Below are 19547 nucleotides of genomic sequence, written 5' to 3' on the forward strand. Positions count from 1 at the left end.
CAAAACCACCACAAGCCCCTGGAGTAGCCAGAAGCATACCCAACGGTCTGGAGACAGCTCCAGGGTGCGGGTTCCACAAGGCTCTTCCCGGAAGCGTGGGGACCTAACTGCCCATACGGCCCGCCCTTTCTTCCTTCCACATTCTGGGGTCTGAAGTGGGCGTGGCCACACTGACAATAGGTCCCGGGGGTATCTGGCCAACCACTGGATACTACCCTATGCTGCAGCTTCAGCCGCGGTGGCAAGTTCTGAGCTGTCAACCTCAGCTGGGGTGAACTGGCTATGGGCTGCTCGGGCCCTCTGCTGCTGTGGCTCGGAGCTGCGGGTAAGTGCTATCTGGCGGTCAGGGAACCAGAGGCACCTTCCTAGGCTTGGGGATGGCGTTCGCGACAGACCAGGGCGTACTGATTCCTGCCGAGGCTCGAACCTTCACGGTCAAAGCTCTCTTCTCTGGTTCGTGGAGTGCAGGCGGAGAAGTGCCTGATGCGCCCAGATCCTAGGATCCTATGACGCATTTTGGGAACCAAGAACAAGCCCACGGGTGTTAGCACTACCTAGGGGCAGGGCCACTAATCAAGTAAAGAAAAGCGGGGAGAGCTGCAGAACCCGGCTCAGTACAGCTCTCAGTTATTCAGGGGGAAGGACTCTTGAGGGAAGAACCTGGTAGAGCTATCAGCAGGCAACCCGCAAGGCTTTGGCGACAGAGTTGTGTTGTTGCTGGCTTCCAGGCTTCAGGCAGCAGTTAGGGGTGTGGCCGTGAACAGCTGTTGAGGGGTTATAGTCTCTTTAACCTCTAGCCCCTCTGCATTAACATCCTACGCCTTCTCCCAACCCTGTATCTCCCTCCCACCTTTCAGGCGCCATTCTCTGCTGCAGCTCCGGGTCCCAGACTCCGTATCTTTCATCCTCGCCCCTGCTGCTACCAATTTCCAGCCCCTGGGATTCGGAAGTCACTGCCCCGCCTAGTGGACTTGAGCCAGCTTACCCCACACATTCTCTAGGTGAGCTCCGGGTTCTTCCGTTCAATAATCCCAGACCCCTAGTCCTGGTCAGGGGTTCGAGAACCCTTTCCTTCCTCCCTGCTCCCAGGCAACGAGGGGCCTTGGCTGTTCTCCACCTGCGGGGCCAGTGGCCGATGGGGCCCCACACAAACACAATGTGATTGGGCATACGCGGGAACCAGTGTGGTTGTGAACGTGGGGACCGAGGGGCCTCTGAAAGGCGTGCAGCTGTGGCGGGCGCCAGGCACCGGCCAGTATCTGTAAGTGACGGGCATGCGGAGGGGTGGCGGTGACCTGTTAGTCTGAGGTTTTACTGTAAGGGAAAGGAAGGCCACGTGCCCACCACATTGAGTTTTAGAGTATTCCGCTGCGACATCTAACCCGGCAACCTTGACTGTATCTCCTTCCAGCGGAACCAAGAGAAGGGTGGCAATGGTCACTGAGTTAGCCTGTACTTTGGAGCCTAGTACCGGGTAGACGACTGCCCCTAACCAGCAGAGGCGCCAACCAGGGGCTTGAGCCTCCTGACATCTCCATTAAAAAATACATAAAATCTAATTTTTGGTGTGTAAACCTAGTCTTCCCATCCTTTTAGAGTCGACTACAGTTTCTAGGTCCCTTGGATAAGAAATTTTGGAGCCACGTCTTTCGCCAACCCCTGCTCAGGGTGGCCAGACCAAGGGCCAAGAACTCAGCGCCCTCTTCCCGCAGGATCTCAGCCTACGGAGCCGCAGGCGGCAAAGGCGCCAAGAACCACCTGTCGCGGGCGCATGGCGTCTTCGTCTCAGCGGTCTTCTTCCTAGGTCGCGGGGAGCAGCTGTACATCCTAGTGGGGCAGCAGGGAGAGGACGCCTGTCCGGGAGTAAGAGGAACCAGAGAGGAAAAGGCGTTTCGGGTGTCCGGGACAGGGGCTGGATGTAATGGGGTGGCCATCGGAGCGTGCCTTCCTTGGTGCTCAGACACCTCGGCGATCCCAGGATCCGAGGCCCGGCTGATTTTGGCCCCGGCTCTCGCAGGGGAGCCCGGAGAGCCAACTCGTCTGCCTCGGAGAGTCTCCGTCCGCTGAAGAGCTTACGGCGACGGATGAGACCGAAAGAGTCCGGAGGTCGCAGCGCTGGGCAGGAGGTGGTGGGGGTGGCGGGGGCGCCACGTACGTCTTCCGGGTAAGCTACCGCCGGTGCTGGCCACGCTTGCCCCTCAGCCCAGAGTTGAGGTCACTGTTCTCCTACCCGAGGACACGCACTACAGTTTTGGGGTTCCTTTATACCTGGGCGCAGCTGGAAGCCCATATGCTCTTCTCTGGTCCTGGAACCGGAGCTCTCGCCCAGGCCGGAGTCCTTCTTCGACGGCGGGAAGGCGCCCTCTCTAAACGCTCTGCTGGCCCCATAGCTACGAGCCGGCGAGCTAGAGCCGCTGCTGGTGGCTGCCGGAGGCGGAGGTCGGGCCTACCTGAGGCGGCAGGACAGAGGCCGGACTCAGGTCGCCCCTGAGAAACTGGAGAACCGCTCGGCGGCGCCTGGGAGCGGCGGGAGAGGCGGCGCGGCAGGTGAGCGAGCGGGTCTCCAGTCTGCATGCTGGCTGCTCCCCACCCCCGCTGCCAGTCATCCCGCTGTCGCTCCACAGGTGGAGGGGGCGGCTGGACGTCGCGGGCCCTCTCTCAGCAGTCTGGCCGCTCACTGAAGGAGGGAGCAGAGGGCGGCCAGGGCTGTGCCGAGGCCAGAGCTACACTTGGCTGGGCTGCAGCTGGAGGCTTCGGGGGCGGTGGTGGGGCCTGCACTGCCGGCGGAGGAGGCGGCGGCTACCGGGGTAGGTTCATCCTTGGGGAGGGCATCTAGGCAGGGAATCGGCCTTTTAGAAGGATGGGTGAGAAAGGCTCCTAGCTTAATTGTGCCAGACCAGAGCAGGAGCTCTTAGAAAAGGAGGTCAAATCGATTGCAAATCACACATACCATAGATCTCCCCTAGATTTGCTTTTAAATCTAGGACCTTTCCCATCACAAGTCCTCTCCTTGTTCTACAGCAATCTGAGGAACTCAGTGAGCAAGCTAAGCCAGGAGACGGGAAGACAGGAAGTTTTTTGTTTGTTTGTTTTGGTTTTGGTGCCAGGGATTCAACCCAGAAGTGCTTAACCACTAAGTCACATCCCAGCCCTTTTATTTTATTTTATTTTATTTTACTTTGAAATGGTCTTGCTAAATTGCTTAGAGCCTTGCTTAGTTACTGGCTGGTTTTGAACTTGCAATCCTCCTGCCTCAGCCTCCTGAGTAGCTAGAATTACAGGCAGAAATAGTTTAAGGTGGTAATTTGTGTGATTCACTGAACCAATGGCTTCGGCACCAATGAAGTTGTTGGAAATGCAAATTATGAGGGTTGGAGTGGGGAGATATTGGTCAAAGGACATAAAACTTCAGTTAAGAGGAATAAGTTCAAGAGGTCTATTGAACAATATGGTGACTTCAGTTAATAGCAATGGATTCTACAATATAGCTAAGAGAGTAGCCAGGTGCAAGTGGTGCTGACCTGTAATCCCAGGGATTCAGGAGGCTGAAGCAGGAGAATTCCAAATTCCAGGTCAGACTTGGCAAGTTTAAGCAGCAATTTAGCAAGACCCTGTCTCAAAATAAAAAATAAGTGCTGGGATGTAGCTCATAGGTAAAGTGCCTCTGGGTTCAATCCCCAGTTTGTGAAAATAAATAAGAGGTGACTGGGGTTGTGTCTCCATGGTAGAGTACTCCTCTAGCATATGTGAGGCACTGGGTTCCATTCTCAGCACTGCATATAAATAAAGAAAAATAAAGGTCCATCAACAACTAAAAAATATTTAAAAATAAATAAATAAATAAATAGATTTTCGGTGTTCTTCCACAAAAAGTAAATAATGTAAGTGGTGCATGTTGATTGGCTCAAATTAGCCATGGCACAATATATACACTAACAGCATCTGGGTAGTAAGGCCACAGAGTAGGCCATAATGGGGTTTCCACTGGGAGATTCCAGCTCCCTCACTTCATAAGCCAGCTTCCCATCTGTGAGGCAGCTGTGTGCCCCTTCCTCCCCCACCCTAATGCCTACACACTCTTTTTGTATTTAAACCTTCCATCACTCTCAATTTCCAGGGGGTGATGCCTCAGAGACTGACATCTTCTGGGCTGATGGGGAAGATGGAGTATCTTTCATACACCCCCGCAGTGAACTCTACCTGCAGCCTCTGGCAGGTATGGGCCCCCACCCTTCACCTCTCAGCTTTACCCAGTCCTTCTTAATCCCTGGGCCCACTCACATATGAGATACCAGCTCTGCCCTGTGAACTACCTAGTTGTAGACTATTGGTTGTGATGCCAGTATGGACATTCTGGAGTGTTTGTCGAGTGTCCCCTTGCTATGAAATCTCTTCAAATACCAGGGGAATCAAGGGTCCCAGAATTGGGAATATGCAGGCTTGACAGAAGGACCCCAGACTCTCCCCATGCCCTGGGTGCTTGATGCTACTCCTTGCTCTAAACTCCTGGGCTAGCCAGGTGTGGTGGTACATGCCTATAATTTCAGTGACTCTGGAGGCTGAGGCAGGACCACAAGTTCAAGGCCAGTCTCAGCAACATAGTAAAGCCCTAGGCAACTTTGAAAGACCCTATTTTAAAATAAAAAGGACTGGGATGTGACTCAGTGATTTAAGTGCCCCTGGGTTCAATCCCCAGTACCAAAAATAGATAAATAAATTAATTAATTAATTAAAATAAAATAAACTATAGGGGTAGAATTTTTGGTGTTCTTCCACAAAAAGTAAGTCCACATGGTTGGAAAAAGACATATGTCCCCAAACTCCTTTCTCAATCCTCATCCCCCACCGTACCATATCAGTTCTTTTATTCATAGTCATAGAGAACCATGGAGAGGTGGAAATCCGAAGGCACCACAATTGCAGTCATTGTTCTTTGAAAGACTGCCAGTGGCAGGCTGAGCTCCAGATTACTGAATGCATGTGCCCAGAGGGCATGGAGCTAGCTGTGGATAACATCACTTGCAGAGGTAAGTCTTTCCTTTTCTCAAGGTCTGAACTCCTGGGTTAGAGGATGGGAGGAGCAGTAGGGCACTGGGAAAGATAATATAGAGACCAGATGAGTGCCAGGCACTGTGGCGGATACCAGGCCGGGGATTGCAGATGGATCAGTGCTTGCTCTGCCTTCAAGGAGTGTGTAGGCCAGTGTGGGAGGTGAGATGGATATTTAGAAATAGATATATAGATATATATCTAAAAATGACAGTTGCAATGGGAGGTGTCAAGTGTTTGGGGGGTTCTCCAGAGGGAGAGTTTGCTTTTGTGTAGAATAATTGGGAATGGCATTGTGGAAAAGTTTACACTGAGCTGAATCTTGAAGCATGGGTATTGAGGTAGAGAGACAAGAGAACTTCCCACTGAAGGTTTCTTTCTCTTTTTTCCTAGACCTGCCTACCCCCTCAAGCCCTCTGGTTCTGATGGTGGCTGTGGTGGTGACCTTGACACTGAGCCTCCTTATGGTGTGTGGGGTCCTGATTTTGGGTATGGAGCATCTAGTTGTCACGAATGATTCAATGCTACCCTTTCTCCACTGAGCTGTGATGGGTCCCAGGGGCAGATGTGACTGACATCAGAACCCCTTCTGTCCTCCAGCAATGGTAGACTCCTCTGGTCTTCAAAGAGTAGAAAACAGTTGGAGAGGCCTCGGGAAAACATCTCCTTGGATGGGCATCTGGAAGGTGTCCTAGGCAGGGGAGGCAGGGTAGGCAAGGGAGGCCTGATGGACAAGTACAGGGTGTGCCTTTGTTCTTCCTTTTCTCAGTGAACCAGAAGTGGTGGCAGGGCCTATGGGGGTCAAGGCTGCCAAATCCTGAGCTTGAGCTGAGCAAGCTTCGAACCTCTACCATCAGGACAGCCCCCAATCCCTATTACTGCCAGGTAGGGCTTGGCCTGATCCAGTCGTGGCCTCTGCCCCAGGGCTCACCGAGGTTTCCCCTGCCAATGTCACTCTGCTCAGGTGAGTCCTCCACCACTTTCTGAAAACTTTTGTGCTCTGAATCCCCACCTCTGATCCTCTCCCTCCTGTGGTAGATTATGGATCAATTATGGTGGATTTGAACATTCAACTCAAATCTCTTGTGTAGGGAGATGGAGGCCCACACAAGCTCTAAAAGGAGAGAGGGCAGGATCAACTCTGTACCCCACTTCTGGAGTGATTAGGACCTTGGAATATGACTATTCTGGAGCTCAAGGGTTGCTTCCTTCCAGGGTGTCTGCAACACAATAAGAGAAGGCCTCATCTGGTGTGTGTGGCGGGAGCACACACCTGTAATCCCAGCAACTTGGGAGGCTAAGGCAGGAGGATCACAAATTTGAGGCTAGCCTTAGTAACGTAGCAAGACTCATGTCTCAGAATAGAAAGAATAATAGTAAAAAGGATTGGGGATATAGCTCAGTGGTAAGGCACCCTGGGTTCAACCGCCAGTACCAAGAAAAAAAATAAAAGGCCTTATCACAGCCTCCCACCCCAACTCCCACTCCATTTGTCTGCTCTTCTGCTTTAGCTCTGGGTGAGTTAGCACCACTCTTGTAGGGCTTGTGCTGGGGGACATTCATGATGCAGAGAAAGCTCAAATAGGGTCAGCTTGGTACGTGATGGGACAAAAGCAGTTAATTACCCTCTAGGACCCTTCTCCATGCCAGCCCCTCACTCCCTTCCAACCTGTCTTCCTGCAGAGCCCTGGGCCACGGTGCCTTTGGGGAGGTGTATGAGGGACTGGTAATTGGCCTTCCTGGGGAATCCAGCCCCCTACAGGTGGCAATCAAGGTGAGGGGGTAGGGCTTATGGCTGGTTGTAGGAGAGCAGGGTACCACAGAAAGATGGACAATTGCTAGAGCTATGGTGAACTGCCCTCATGGTTTCAAGAGGAACTCAGAGCTCTGCTTTTCCTCCCCAGACTCTGCCAGAGCTCTGCTCTCATCAGGATGAGTTGGACTTTCTCATGGAGGCGCTCATCATCAGGTGCCCCTGGGGCTTGTGCGTAGAGGTGGGAGAGCCCAGTACCACCTGCAGGAAATTGCCTCTCCCGCACTCTGGGGTTGAGAGGCAGCAAATTTAGGGACACAGGGTTCTCTGCATTTGTGCAGAGCTTAGAACATGTTTCTCTCTCTCCTGGTGATGGGGTATGTGCACCACCCAACTCAGTAAGTTCAGCCATCAGAACATTGTGCGCTGTGTGGGGCTCAGTCTTCGGGCAGTGCCTCGCCTCATTCTGCTGGAACTGATGTCTGGAGGGGACATGAAGAGTTTCCTAAGGGAGAGTCGTCCCCACCTGGTAAGACCCTTCTTCCAGTCCTCCAGGCCCCTCCCAAGACTCTGTCCGTGTGTCCAAAGACCTGCATGGATTGATGTGTCCTCTGCCTGATCCAGGGCCAGCCATCACCTCTGGCCATGCAGGACCTGCTGCAGCTGGCCCAGGACATAGCCCAGGGCTGCTACTACCTGGAGGAAAATCACTTCATTCACAGGTTAGGAACAATCCTGGCTCAGAGAACCCCCAGTCCAACTCATTCCCCAAGGAATAACTCTGGCACACAGCTTTTAAGAAAATAGATCAGGAAGGGCCAGAGCTTCTGAATTCTGAAAGCATTCTTTTGCCCTATTCTGCAGGGACATTGCAGCCAGGAACTGCCTGCTGAGCTGCACTGGGCCCAGCCGAGTTGCCAAGATTGGGGACTTTGGGATGGCAAGAGATATCTACAGGTGTGAAGCCTGGAGAAGTGGGAAACCGCTGCTCCAAGGAGGTTTACCAGCACCTTGATGGCATTTGAACAACTTGCTACTCTCCTCCTCCCTTCTGTAGGGCCAGTTATTACCGCAAGGGGGGGCAAGCCTTGCTCCCAGTCAAGTGGATGCCCCCAGAGGCCCTTCTAGAGGGCATCTTCACATCCAAGACAGACTCCTGGTGATGACAACCTTCCCTTGCACTTTCCTACCCTGCTTTGAGGCTAATCCTGTCCTTTTGGGGCTGCCTGGTATGAGGGAAGGGGCAGTTGTACCCGATGGGCCTCACTTGTCTCCCCCACTTATGATGCAGGTCTTTTGGGGTACTACTCTGGGAGATCTTCTCACTGGGTTATATGCCCTACCCTGGGCATACCAACCAAGAGGTGCTGGACTTCGTCATTGCAGGGAGCCGAATGGACCCTCCTAGGGGTTGTCCAGGGCCTGTGTGAGTTTAGAGTGCTGCCCAGGAAGGGAGGTCCCTGGAAACCATGATGGTCACAAATTCCTGCTTTTCCCCAGGTACCGCATCATGACCCAGTGTTGGCAGCATCAACCTGAGCTCCGCCCCAACTTTGCCAGCATCTTGGAGCGCCTTCAGTACTGTACTCAGGTGTGCCTCTTAATCACCCTTTTCCCTCAACCTCTGACCAGCCTGGACTCGTGTCAGGAAGAAAGCCCTAATACTACTCTGTGGCCCACTGCTCCCCTCCCTTCCCATTACAGGACCCCGATGTGCTTAATTCACCACTGCCAATGGAGCTGAAGCCCGCTCTAGAGGATGAAGGGGCTTCTGGCCTAGGGAATGGGTCCTCAGAGGGCCTAAGATCTCTAAAACCCCAGGACCTGACTCCAGAGAATTTGAAAAACTGGGGAAGGAGGCCTCTTGACCCTCTGCTGTCCACTGGTCTCAAGCCCTTCAAATCCCGAGACCTCCAACCTCGGAACCTTTGGAATCCCACCTATGGCTCTTGGGTCCCACCTATGGCTCTTGGGTCCCAAGGAACCCTGATTGAGGACTCAGGCACTGATCTTAGCAACTGCTCCTCCCTGTACCCCTTTCCAGGCTTCTAGTGCCTTGTTAGTTCGGTAGCCTGTTCCCTGCAGTCTATGCTGCATGTCTGGACCTGTCTCAGGGCTGTCCTGGCAGCACTGGACTTTCCCTGCTGGAAACCAGTCCCAGGCCTCTTGGGGAAGGGCCTGGCTACTCCCAGCCTTTGTTCTTTGGGACCAGAGGCCACTCCCCCACATCCCTGTTGTGGTGGGGAGTCCTGGATTGCCCTCTCCCCTGGAGCATCTTTCATCCCCAACCCTATAGATATTTCTAATAAAAAAAATCTTTTTACATCTTCCAGTGATCTGAGTGGACATGAAGGATTCTAGAATTGAGGAAAGGAGACCAGAGGAGGGAGTGGACGAGGCCTGAGTCACAAAACTGAGTCTTTGAGTTTTATTAGGAAGAGGAGTCCACCGTAGTGTGGGAAGTTAGACCAATAGGTCTAGACCTGTGAAATAAAATTCTTTATCTGGCCCCTCTGGAGAGGTACAGAGCTGCCTCAGAAGAGCTGGGCTGAGGAAGGAGCCCATAGTTCCCCTCCTGTCCTGTAATATTAGTGTCATTAAGCTCTGGGAACACTGGGGCTCATGTGGAGGCCAACTCTGGGTGTTGGCAGTGCATTCCCTTAGTGGTTGGCACCTGGCCCTGCAGGACTGAATGAACTGCCCGCCCAGCGGGATTCCTGTCTCTTGCCGGCATGCACAGTGGGGATGCAGCTGCAGGTCCATATCTGTCTGACTGTTGGCCCAAGTGAGGACAAAGTGTTGGCCTCATCTCTCAGCAAGGCTGGCCAGGATGGTAATGAGATTGTCCAGCCCCAGCAAATAGCCGTCCTCACGGTTGCCCTCCTCCCAGGGCCGACGGTGGTCCAGGATCTGGCCATCGGGAAGGGGAGTGGTCTTGCCAAAGTCGATGAGCCACACGCCGGCACGATGGCAATGATCATGCACAAACAGGAGAGAGCTGCCAATCACCTGCCAAGCCCCACACAGTCAGGCCTTTTCCTGGAGAAGTCCCACAACTCTATTCCCACTCTAACCACCACAGACCCAGCCCCTGAGCCCACTAGCCTCTTACCTCGTGCCTTCGAAAGAACTCAGAGACCTCCAGGGTATCTCGGATCTGCTGCAAGCGGTTCAGATACATTCTCTGGAGAGGGTAGAGCAGGCAAATTATTTACAAGCTAAGGGAGGTCCTGCTAATATTAGGAGCCATGATGCATTTTTAGCTTGGCACATATGGTTGTGAGGCTCCACTGCATGGCCCAAGAGGGAAGGAAATACAGCAATTACAACAGTGAAAGAAATGCTACAAGGGGGAAGTCACAGAGGCAAAGGCACTAGAACAGATGACCAGGAGGCACCTTGGTTTCAAGTGCTCCAACACATCAGGATTCTGGGATCAGGTTCTCACCAGCACTTCTGTATCTCCTTGTACAAACTCCTCAAAGACTCGAGTCACTTGCTCCCGGCTTCGTGTAGTCTTGAAGTCAGTGCTGCAGGAGCCATCTGCTTTCTGAAGGAGGTGGGCAGGGATTGTCAGGGGCCCTGACCCGCATGGGGTAGCAGGAAGAGAATCATGCCAGGGCAGCGATACCTCCCAGGACATTAACTTCTGGGGACAGTGAGACGGCCGCCAGAGGGCGTCACTTGGTGGTGCTGGTGGAGTGGTCAGCAAAGGGGAAAGAATACCGCAAAGCCGGGAGGGGCTGGGACGGAACAAGGGCTGGGGCCGTGAGGTGCAAAGCAAAGTGGGCCTGGCCCACCTTAATGCCCTCGATACGGAAGCCAAGTGTGGTACTGGAGCTGATGCCTTCCCGCCACTGCATGTAGCGAGGCTTCGTGACAGCCCGCTGCGCATGCTCCTCCTCAGTGGGAGCTGCAGGATCCACAGCCAGCATCTTCTTGTACATGTCCTTCCGAAGTTTGGGCCGCTCTCGGGCCTTGGTCAGTTCCTCCTCCAGGTAAGTCCTACGGGAGCACAGATAGGGAAGAGGATGTAAGGTGAGGGTACCAGCACCCTATAGAGTACTTGCCTTGGGCACTGAATTACGCGACTGTCCCAACCCACATTGGTTCCTGCTGGCCCAGCAGGGCACGCAAACCTGACGCCCATCTTGCAATCAAGCACGCAGGGTCCGTCGAAGCCGTCAAGCAGGTCCTGCAATTGCAAGTAGCTTTCGCCATCGCGCTCAACAACGCCGTGGAAGGCAGGCACACAGCCACGCAGCGCATCAGCCATCAGCCGCGCCAGGCAGTAGCGCTCAGGCTCTGAGCTGCGCTTCAAAATCAGCCCACTCGTGCCAGCAGCCTTGAAACTCCCTGCAGAGGGGCATCAATTAGTGTTACTCAGTCCCTTCCAGTCCCGGCAACCCTCCCCACGCACCGGTACCGGCTGTGCTACTTACTTACCCGTGTGTCCCGCCAGCTGCACCCAGGCATAGCGCTTCTTGAAAGGGCTCATGACTGGCAGATTCACCATGGTCCGGATCTTTTGCCAGTGGCTTTTCTGAAAGCAACACAGGCCCAATCTGCAAATTGGTATCTCAGTAATGCATAAACCTTTCCACTGGGACAGGGCCCAGCCTGATCCCAACCCAGTGGAAGCAGCTGTGGTCACACAATTTTATTCACTCATTCATTCATTCATTCATGGAGTTTACTGTGGGGCGATGTGGTGGGCACTGTCGTAGACACAGAGAATCTGATTTTGGTTTCTCCAGTAGGCTGTAAAGAGTCCTGGACCTAGTATCAGAAGGCTCAAGTTTATGCCCCAGCTCTACCACTCAGAAATTACCTTGGGTAGGTTCCTAAATTGCACTCTCAGGGTTTTCCAACTTTTGTGAGCATCAGAGCAACCTGATGATCACCCGAGATGCAGATTTTAGGCTGTGTTGGGTCTACTACAGGGAAATTCTGAGTAGGCCTGGGCTGTAGCCAAAAATTTGCATTTCTACCAATGCCTCAGGAGATTCTAGGGCCTGAAAAACAAGCCTCTGAGGATCAGTGTCTTCATCTATAAAATGGGGAAATAACTACCCTTTCTGGGTTGTTGTGAGTAGTAAATGAGTCTTGAGTGTGACAGGCACTCAGTTCCCTGGGGCATCTCATTTCTTGGTATAAAGCAGAAGATGAACAAATCTGGATCACTAATTTTACTAGGGACCTCAGCTCCTTTCATTTAGGAAACAAATACAGAATCAACCTTTTTGAGTCTAGGGCATGGATGCCAGCCTGGCAGGGCCTGAGAAAGGTTTGCAGCTCCCCAAGACTCTCAGCTGTCCCTGGATTTCATGTATTCCTCACTTTTTGGGAAAGCCCAAGTCACCCTTGGTTCTGATCTGGACCCAGAAATCCGAGCCTGAAAGTGGGAGGCAAAGCTGAGGACCTAACAGATAAAACTGGCAGAGACATAGATTTTTTTTTGGGGGGGGGGCATACCCCTTGCCTCATGAACATTGCTCTGGCCTTCATCCAATCCTGAAAGCAGATAACTTGGACCTTTCTGCTTCTTACCCTCGACTTAGTAGTCTTATGTCTACTCTCTGAAGTGCACTGTGTTTACTGCCTTCTTCTAGGGGTGTTTGCCATTTAAAGGAGTTACACATGTGTGTCCCCACAGGACTGGAACCCAAGAACCAGCCTCTCTGCCAAGAGAAAATTCTAAGAGGGAAAAAGAGAACAGAGGAGGTGGCCTAAACAGCAGAAGGCTGCTAATCATAAAGCCTTTCCCATGGGCAGTTGGTGACAAAGCACTGGGTGGGGAGTGAACAGTAGGTTCCAGTTCTGGCTTTGTCACTTTCTAGCTGAGTGAACCCAAGCAAGTTATATGTGTGGGATTATTTCCTCTGGGGGTCATAGTGACTGCCCTAACAGGAGTCACCATTTACTAACTGCTGACTGCTTGCCAGGCACTTTCTCATCTTCCCTTAGACACTGTTGCTCTTGCTTTCCTACTGAAGTCCCTACATTGCACACTAGGGCGTAATCACATGTCCAATCCCTGGGGAACTGGGGGTGTAGCCAGAAGCAGCCCACTAGAAGCATGACATCTCTTTCAAAACTCCCTTTTAAAATCTTTAAATACATACAAGGTTTGCATTTTCCTGCATAATAAATCCAAGTTTTATTATAAAACTCCCCACCTCCAAATCCTCAAGTAAAATTCCAGGAAGATGATTTATGTACCATATATATTCAGCAGCAGCAGCATCCCAGACCCCCTTCTCTCACATTCCATTTGAGAATCATGATGACGATAATGCCCAGGCACAGCAAATGCATGAGGTGATATTATTAGTTCCATTTTACAGAAGGAAATCAAGGCTTAGAGGAGGTGTATGGGTGTGTGGGTGTGTGGGTGTTGCTGGGAATTGAACCCAGAGCCTTGGGGATACTAGATAAGTGCTTTACCACTAAGCTACATCACCCTCTGAGAACTTAGCATCCCCTCATTCCTTGGCTCCAACTCCCCATTTCTGATTGAAGCTCTCTACTAGTCCAGCTCACTCCCCTGATCCAATTGCTCCAGAAGGTTCCAAAGTGCAAACTACCATCCTATCTCCCTTTATGGGGTTGAATGGGGTACCACATGATAGAGAACTTTGTACAAGTTAAAAGGATTTGCAGCCTTAAGGAGCTATGAGGGTTTTGATCTCTGAGAGAACACTGGGATTGGCCTGGGGACTTCTCCCTATTGGCTAGATACCTTTGCTTTCATGCAAAGGCATGTTTTTAATGGTTGGAACTTCAGGCAGTTTTAGGGGCCTGCCAGCAATATTTGGAGAACAGTAGGACCAGAGTGAATTTAGCAATAGTATGCAACTAGTTCTATAGTTACCCTAGTAGAAGAAGGAAGCAGCTTGGATTAGTCTGGGTTATCATTTCTTCTAGGGTCATGTGGAAGCACTGAGGGGGCTGGAAGATAGACCTGGGTGAAGAGGGTTTGATGTTGGTATACTACCACTTGTACATGTATGATAACAGCATCAAACTGCTCCCAAGTGGAGGTGAAATGAGACTCTTCCTACCTTGGTTTTGTGAGTCTCATATAAGCCAAAAGCAGCAGTCACTATGACTGGTTCTAGCTATGTAGGTAACAAAAGACTTCCATACCATTATTTCAGGTGAACCCTCCTGAGGTTTCTTTGACAGGATTTATCTCCCTTGCCAGTAATAGATATGGTTAAGCATGGAAAGAGTTGATGCAAATGTCATGAACCCCAACTGGCTACCATCTTCCATGTTAGGGAGATACGTGCCCCAGGGAGCATAATACATTCACAAATGAATGTATCAAAAAAAGCTTTGGAGAATCATTTGTCAGTGGGTGGCTGGGTTGGTAGGTGGGTGGGAATTCTGGCTCATGAACAACAGCAGGGAAGATATTTTTGAACAGGTAAGACTTTTTATTGTATGGGTATCAGAAAGCAGATTTTTAATGTTACAGAGTGAAATCTAGCTGCCAAGGAGGCCAAAGCCCCATCCTTTGGCTCTGCCTTTCCTTAGAAACCTATACACAGTCAGAGGCTACCTGGGTATCTTGGGGTAAAAACCAAAGTTGCTGACTATGTGAGATACTCTTTGATGAAGTCACAAAGAGGCCCCCTGGTAATGCCCCACCACTAGGGCTGAATAAGGAATATGTGCTATTAGGCCGAGCTTGGCTATATACTAGCACGAGAACCTCCCTAATCTAAACTCTATTTGGAAGCCTTGAAGACACTTGCTCCTCATATGACCCCAGACTCTCAGCCTATCTTCTGCCAAAATAGATCATTTGCTCTGTCTTCACTTCTGCTCTGGGTCTCCAGTCAGTCATCCCATCTCTGATTGAAGCTCTCTGCCAGCCCAACACCCTCCCTATGTTCCAATTGTCCTATCAAGCTAGCACTCCCTGTGGTGGTGGTAGGGAGAGCAATCAGTTTAAATTTATACAATGATTTGCACTAAGGTATAAATTGACCCACGACTTCACCTTCCCATGGGCATTTGCTTTTTAAAGAGGAAGTCTGTTAACCTAAATTCTACTCTATAATTAGTGGAAAGTGATGTGTGGGGGTTCTGAGTTCTGAGTCCAGAAGGGGACAACATCCAGGTCTCCTTACTTAGCCTGGAGCACTGAAGGATGAAAACCAGATGAACAGAGCCAAGCACCCTCTCTTCTGATAGTGTTACCCCCCACAATTGTTTGAGGAGGCAGGTGTAAGAATAATCATGACAACTGCCCTTGGAGAGAGGCCTCCAACTACTTTTCTTGGCTTGTCTGGGTTTTCCTGACCCTGACTCTTCTTTCTACCAGAGGAAAGGCCACTGAAGGAAGGGAGGCTGTCCAGTTCCAACTACCCTGTTCTGGGCAGGCTGTACAGGATGCTTGGAGGCCAAGAGGAAGATTGTATGGGTCAGGTTGAAACAGGCAGAATCTCCCCTGACCTTGGTAGGCTCAGGCTATAGTGTAAGGGGCTGACTAGTTGGGAGCCCTACAGTGTGGCCGCAGTGCATTTCCCTTAGGTGCATCCTTCACAGTCAGCCTGAAGGATTCTGCTTCCTGCCTGGGGAAGCTCTAAAGGTGGCCTGGAAGGGCATGCTGTGCGACTGCAGACCGCCACAAGGCAAAGTCCGTTCAGGGCCCTTCCACGCGGACGCAGGCAACCTCTGTCAACAGCCCCTGGCTTATCTGCTCTGCGGTGGCTGTTTGCCTTCGGGGAGGCCCCGGCGGGTTGGGGGTTGGGAAAGCCTGGAAGACGCAGTCTTAGAACTAGAAGGGCCCTCAACCGCCATCTGCAACAGCTCCTGGCGGTGTCGGGAGAAGTGGAGGCACCCTTGACACAGCTGCGGTTGGTCTTCCCAGTCTTGACCCTAGCTGAGGATGCCTACATACTGTACGCAGCTTGGGTTGTGGGACTTCCTCCACTCAGTACCCCCCGACTTGACTGGGTCCCAAAGACGGAAGAGGGAGGCGGGGCGTGCCCACGCCCCCACTGGTCGCACTCTTTCTCCTTGAGTCTGGCTCTCAGGTGTCAGATATTTGAGCAGGGGAGCTGCCGACCTACTGCTCAGGTTGAGGAGGGATGGGAGGGGTCCTGTCATTGTTCCATATTCCATGGTCTTGGGGTCTTGGAAACTGTTGGCAGCACATAAGCCAGGGTTGGCCCAGGAATGATCATTGGCCAGGGAGTAAGCTTACCCACGAGGGGAGAAGGAAGAGGCAGGCTCATGACTGAGCCCCCACGCCTACACCTGGCAGTGGAGGGGTGTTTTTTCTCTGGGGTTTGTGTGTGAAAAAGAGACAGAAGAGAGAGGGAAGGTGGGGGGGGCAGAGAGAGAGAGAGAGAGAGAGAGAGAGAGAGAGAGAGAGAGGGGGGCAGAGAGAGAGAGAGAGAGAGAGAGAGAGAGAGAGAGAGAGAGAGACTAATACTAACCCCACCAGTCTCTGGGTATTGTAAGTTACTGAGGTTCACTGGATCAGGGAACCACTGCAAGTTGTTACACGGTCTGTCTCCCCCACCTCGTCCAATCTGAGTGTGCAGAAGAACTCAGGTCCAAAAGTACCAGGCTGTGTCCCAGCACTCTTCCCACAGCGTCCAGGTAACCCGTTGGGTCCATGGCTTTCACTCCTAGTTGTCAGGACGAGGCCTTTTGAGCAGGCCTGGAGACACTGGGGCACCCCTCGCTTCGGTCTCAGCTTCCAGGGTACTTGAGTAATGTGGATCTAGAGCAATTCCACGTGCAGTTAAAGAATTTGGCCTTAGTCAAAACCAGGGGACAAGACAGCTCTCCCAGGAGGTGCACACCCCTAAGGGGCGGATAACAGTAATGACTTCACCACACTCTGGCCTCTGTTATCCAAGGGTCAAACTTGGCTTCAGAACACTCAGACTGCCAGAGGAAGCGACTAGTAGGCTGCTCCGTCCCCTTTCAGCCTCAGTTTACCTTCTCCTGGGCCACGCACAGGAGCAGTAAGTCGAGGAGATTGGGGGTGCACACCAGGTGGACTGCATTCCGCTGCCTGTCAGAGCTCCCAGCCCTGCGCCCTTCCTTCCTGCGTCCAAGCCTCGTGCGGGCGCCGGGAGCAGACGGCAGCGGCTCCTGAGCAGAGCCTGGAGCTCCGTTCCACTCCCACTCAAGAGAGGGAAACCGTGGCAACGGCGGGGGTGGGGCCGCGGCACCGAGAGGGGGCGGGGAGAGAGGGAAGCGTTCGTTCGACCCTCTATTTTCGAGGGTTCAGGGGCCAAGACTGAGGTCTTCTGATCCCCCAGTGCTATCTCACTGCCACCAAGGTATGAGCCCTCGCCTCGCCCGTTCGCCACAGCAGGTCACATACTCCTCAGCCCACTTAAGACGCCCCAGGGCCCGGCCGGGACCTGTCTGCACAGTCGAGGTGAAAACTGCCAAGACAAGAGGTCCGCCTGGGTCCTCCCTCCGACCCCCATATTCCTCCCTAACAGTGAGAATCGGACCCTCAACCCAGGAAGCGTGGGACAGGAGTTCGTCCTCCAAGAGCTCAAAGCTGAGTCCCCAAAGCGCAGCCGGGTGCCCGGCGCTGGCCCCGCCCCCGCGGCCCGTACCTGAACCACGTCCTCGCCTGTTTCCAGCTGCACGTTGCCGCGGCTCCGGCTCTCGCTGTCGCTCAGCAGATCGTCCTCCGAGTCCTCGAGCAACGACGAGGAGCCGGTGGAGGAAAGCGACGAGGTGGAAAGGCGGCGTGGCTGTTGCAGGTGCGAGCCCACTGCTGGGAGCCAGTCACGCTCCGACTCGGGCGGCCCAGGGCTGGCCGGGGGTAGGTCCGGTTCCTCGGCTGTCACGGTCAGCTGCGGGATAACCCGGGCCGGGGAAGCCCGCGGAAGCCCGTTTGGGACCTGTCCCCCACGCCGCTTGGCTCCACGGGCCCGGGGTTCCCCTGCGGCGGCAGCGGCAGCAACCGCGGCGCAGCGCGCCTCGAAGAGCAGGCGCAGCTCTCCGACACTCCGGCGCGGGGCCCGTTCGAGCCCAGGACTGCAGGACCCCGCGTTTCCCGGTCGAGCCATGCCCGTCGGGCCCCCAGGCAGGGTCATTTCCCGGCACAGGAGCAGCAACTGAGCCCACCAGCCCGCGGCGCGGCGGGGACTGGAGACGCTCAGCGCCTCAGGCTTGAGACTGCCCCGGGGCGGAGCCTGAGCGCCACCAGTTTGGGCCCCGCCCCGGCCGCGCCCCCCGCCCACTCCTTTCACTTTCAGCGAAAGCGCGGGCCTCCCAGGGCTCTTGCAAGTCTGGGATGGCTTTGGGTTGCCCCTCCCGGTGTCAGGGAATCCCTGACACTGTAGGCACAAAACTCCGGCATGACCCTGGCGGCCTCTCGACCCGCCTTCCAGGAGACGGAAGGGGCCGTTCTACGCCTCTGGGCCTTACTGCCTTCCCGGGCTGTGGAACTGGGAAGGATTCCTCCAGTTGACTTCAAGGACCCTGACCCCGCCAGGGAGGAGCTGCTCCTGCTTTCCCACCCAGTTCCTCTGGCTCCTTCCCGTATTTCATCCATCCTCTGCAAAGTTTTCCAAGTCTATGGAACTTTTCTCCGGCCAGGGCCCTACGCACAGAATTCAAGGCCATCAGCATCCTAAAGAAGCCCCACCCCAGGGCGCGAGCCCAGTTCGAGACTATGTCCCGGGGTTCAACTGAGGCTGCTCCCCCACCCCCACCCTATGAAGCTCCCCACTTCCTGGCGGGCAGAGAACAAGGTCAGGAGGCGGAGCCTGGGAACTCTCCAAGTGTCCCAGCCTAGTCTGTGCTTCATTCCCCCACCACACACCCTCTGTCAGCTGACAGTACTGAACCCTTCCTCCTCCTCCTCTCCTTTTGGAACTCTGGAGCTTGGTGTCTACTTTGTGACTTTAAGCAAGTCATTACAGCTCTGCTGATTCTCCTTTGCATGGTTACCATGTCCACAAGGTTACTATGAGAATAAAATAAGATTAAAATGTAGGCTAAAAAAATTAAAATGTGAACTAAAGATATATAGCTCATCAATAATTTGCCTAGCATACACAAGGCCTTGGATTCAATCCACAACATGGAAAACAATAACAGCAGCAGCAACAACAAAACAGATATGAAATCTAAAATGTGAGAGTGTTTTTTAGTGTGGTGCTAGTATCTAAGGCCCACCACGTTTTAGATAGAATTTTAGGCAGTAGTTCAACACCTGAGTCCATTTGCTCACTTGTAAATGTAGGAAAACCTCACCTGACCCAGAGTTGTGGCTGCACTATTTGGAAGAGAGTGCTGATGCTGAAGTGTCAGACACTGCAAAGGGCTTATCAGTGTCATTGCTGGATAGGTCTTTGGCTTCCTTATATGTTGGTGGTCAACTGACTGAACTGCAAGGCTGCTTTGAGAAGCCAGCTTTCCCCCCAAATGCCAGAAGACTGAGGTCTCCCATCAGGCACCTAGTACCCTGGATTGTAGAGGTCCTGAGGAGAGGGAATTTCTAGGAGGATTGCCTTCAAGGCTGACCAAAGCCACAGGAAGACTTGCCTTTTTCTTTTTCCTTTCCTTTCCTTTTCTTTCTTTCTTTCTTTCTTTCTTTCTTTCTTTCTTTCTTTCTTTCTTTCTTTTCTTTTCTTTTCTTTTCTTTTCTTTTGTTTCCTTTCTGTACTGGGAATTGAACCCAGAGGTGCTTTACCACTGAGTCATATCTCAAGTCCTTTTTTTTTTTTTTTTTTTTTTTTTTTTTTGA

The 19547-nt window shown here is 52.7% G+C and overlaps 2 protein-coding genes across 3 annotated transcripts; one reads left to right on the forward strand and one right to left on the reverse strand.

Moving 5' to 3' along the window:
- The first annotated feature begins 377 nt into the window (after positions 1 to 377).
- Ltk (leukocyte receptor tyrosine kinase) lies at positions 378 to 9082 on the forward strand. Its single transcript, XM_047539292.1, is given in 21 exon segments — positions 378 to 453; positions 858 to 1001; positions 1090 to 1261; positions 1713 to 1863; positions 2018 to 2164; positions 2391 to 2547; positions 2625 to 2807; positions 4118 to 4216; positions 4875 to 5027; positions 5443 to 5538; positions 5819 to 5965; positions 5968 to 6013; positions 6733 to 6823; positions 6954 to 7018; positions 7202 to 7331; positions 7427 to 7524; positions 7667 to 7759; positions 7860 to 7961; positions 8094 to 8228; positions 8303 to 8393; positions 8507 to 9082. Coding segments are annotated over 21 exon segments (2724 nt in total). The 3' UTR covers positions 8855 to 9082.
- A 132-nt stretch (positions 9083 to 9214) lies between these two features.
- Itpka (inositol-trisphosphate 3-kinase A) lies at positions 9215 to 17962 on the reverse strand. 2 transcript variants are annotated; one of them, XM_047540760.1, is made up of 7 exons: positions 17404 to 17962; positions 11249 to 11345; positions 10942 to 11158; positions 10603 to 10807; positions 10251 to 10352; positions 9915 to 9986; positions 9215 to 9811 (listed from the first exon to the last, which is right to left on the reverse strand). In XM_047540760.1, exons 1-7 carry the CDS (start codon positions 17887 to 17889, stop codon positions 9608 to 9610), a joined length of 1383 nt encoding a protein of 460 aa, XP_047396716.1. In that variant the 5' UTR covers positions 17890 to 17962; the 3' UTR covers positions 9215 to 9607. The 2 variants fall into 2 exon arrangements, with proteins under 2 accessions (XP_047396716.1, XP_047396717.1); XM_047540761.1 differs by lacking the exon at positions 10942 to 11158 and having other exon boundaries at positions 11245 to 11345.
- Positions 17963 to 19547: the final 1585 nt, after the last annotated feature.

The sequence above is a fragment of the Sciurus carolinensis genome, chromosome 2 (assembly GCF_902686445.1).
Source record: "Sciurus carolinensis chromosome 2, mSciCar1.2, whole genome shotgun sequence".
Classification (NCBI taxonomy): domain Eukaryota; kingdom Metazoa; phylum Chordata; class Mammalia; order Rodentia; family Sciuridae; genus Sciurus; species Sciurus carolinensis.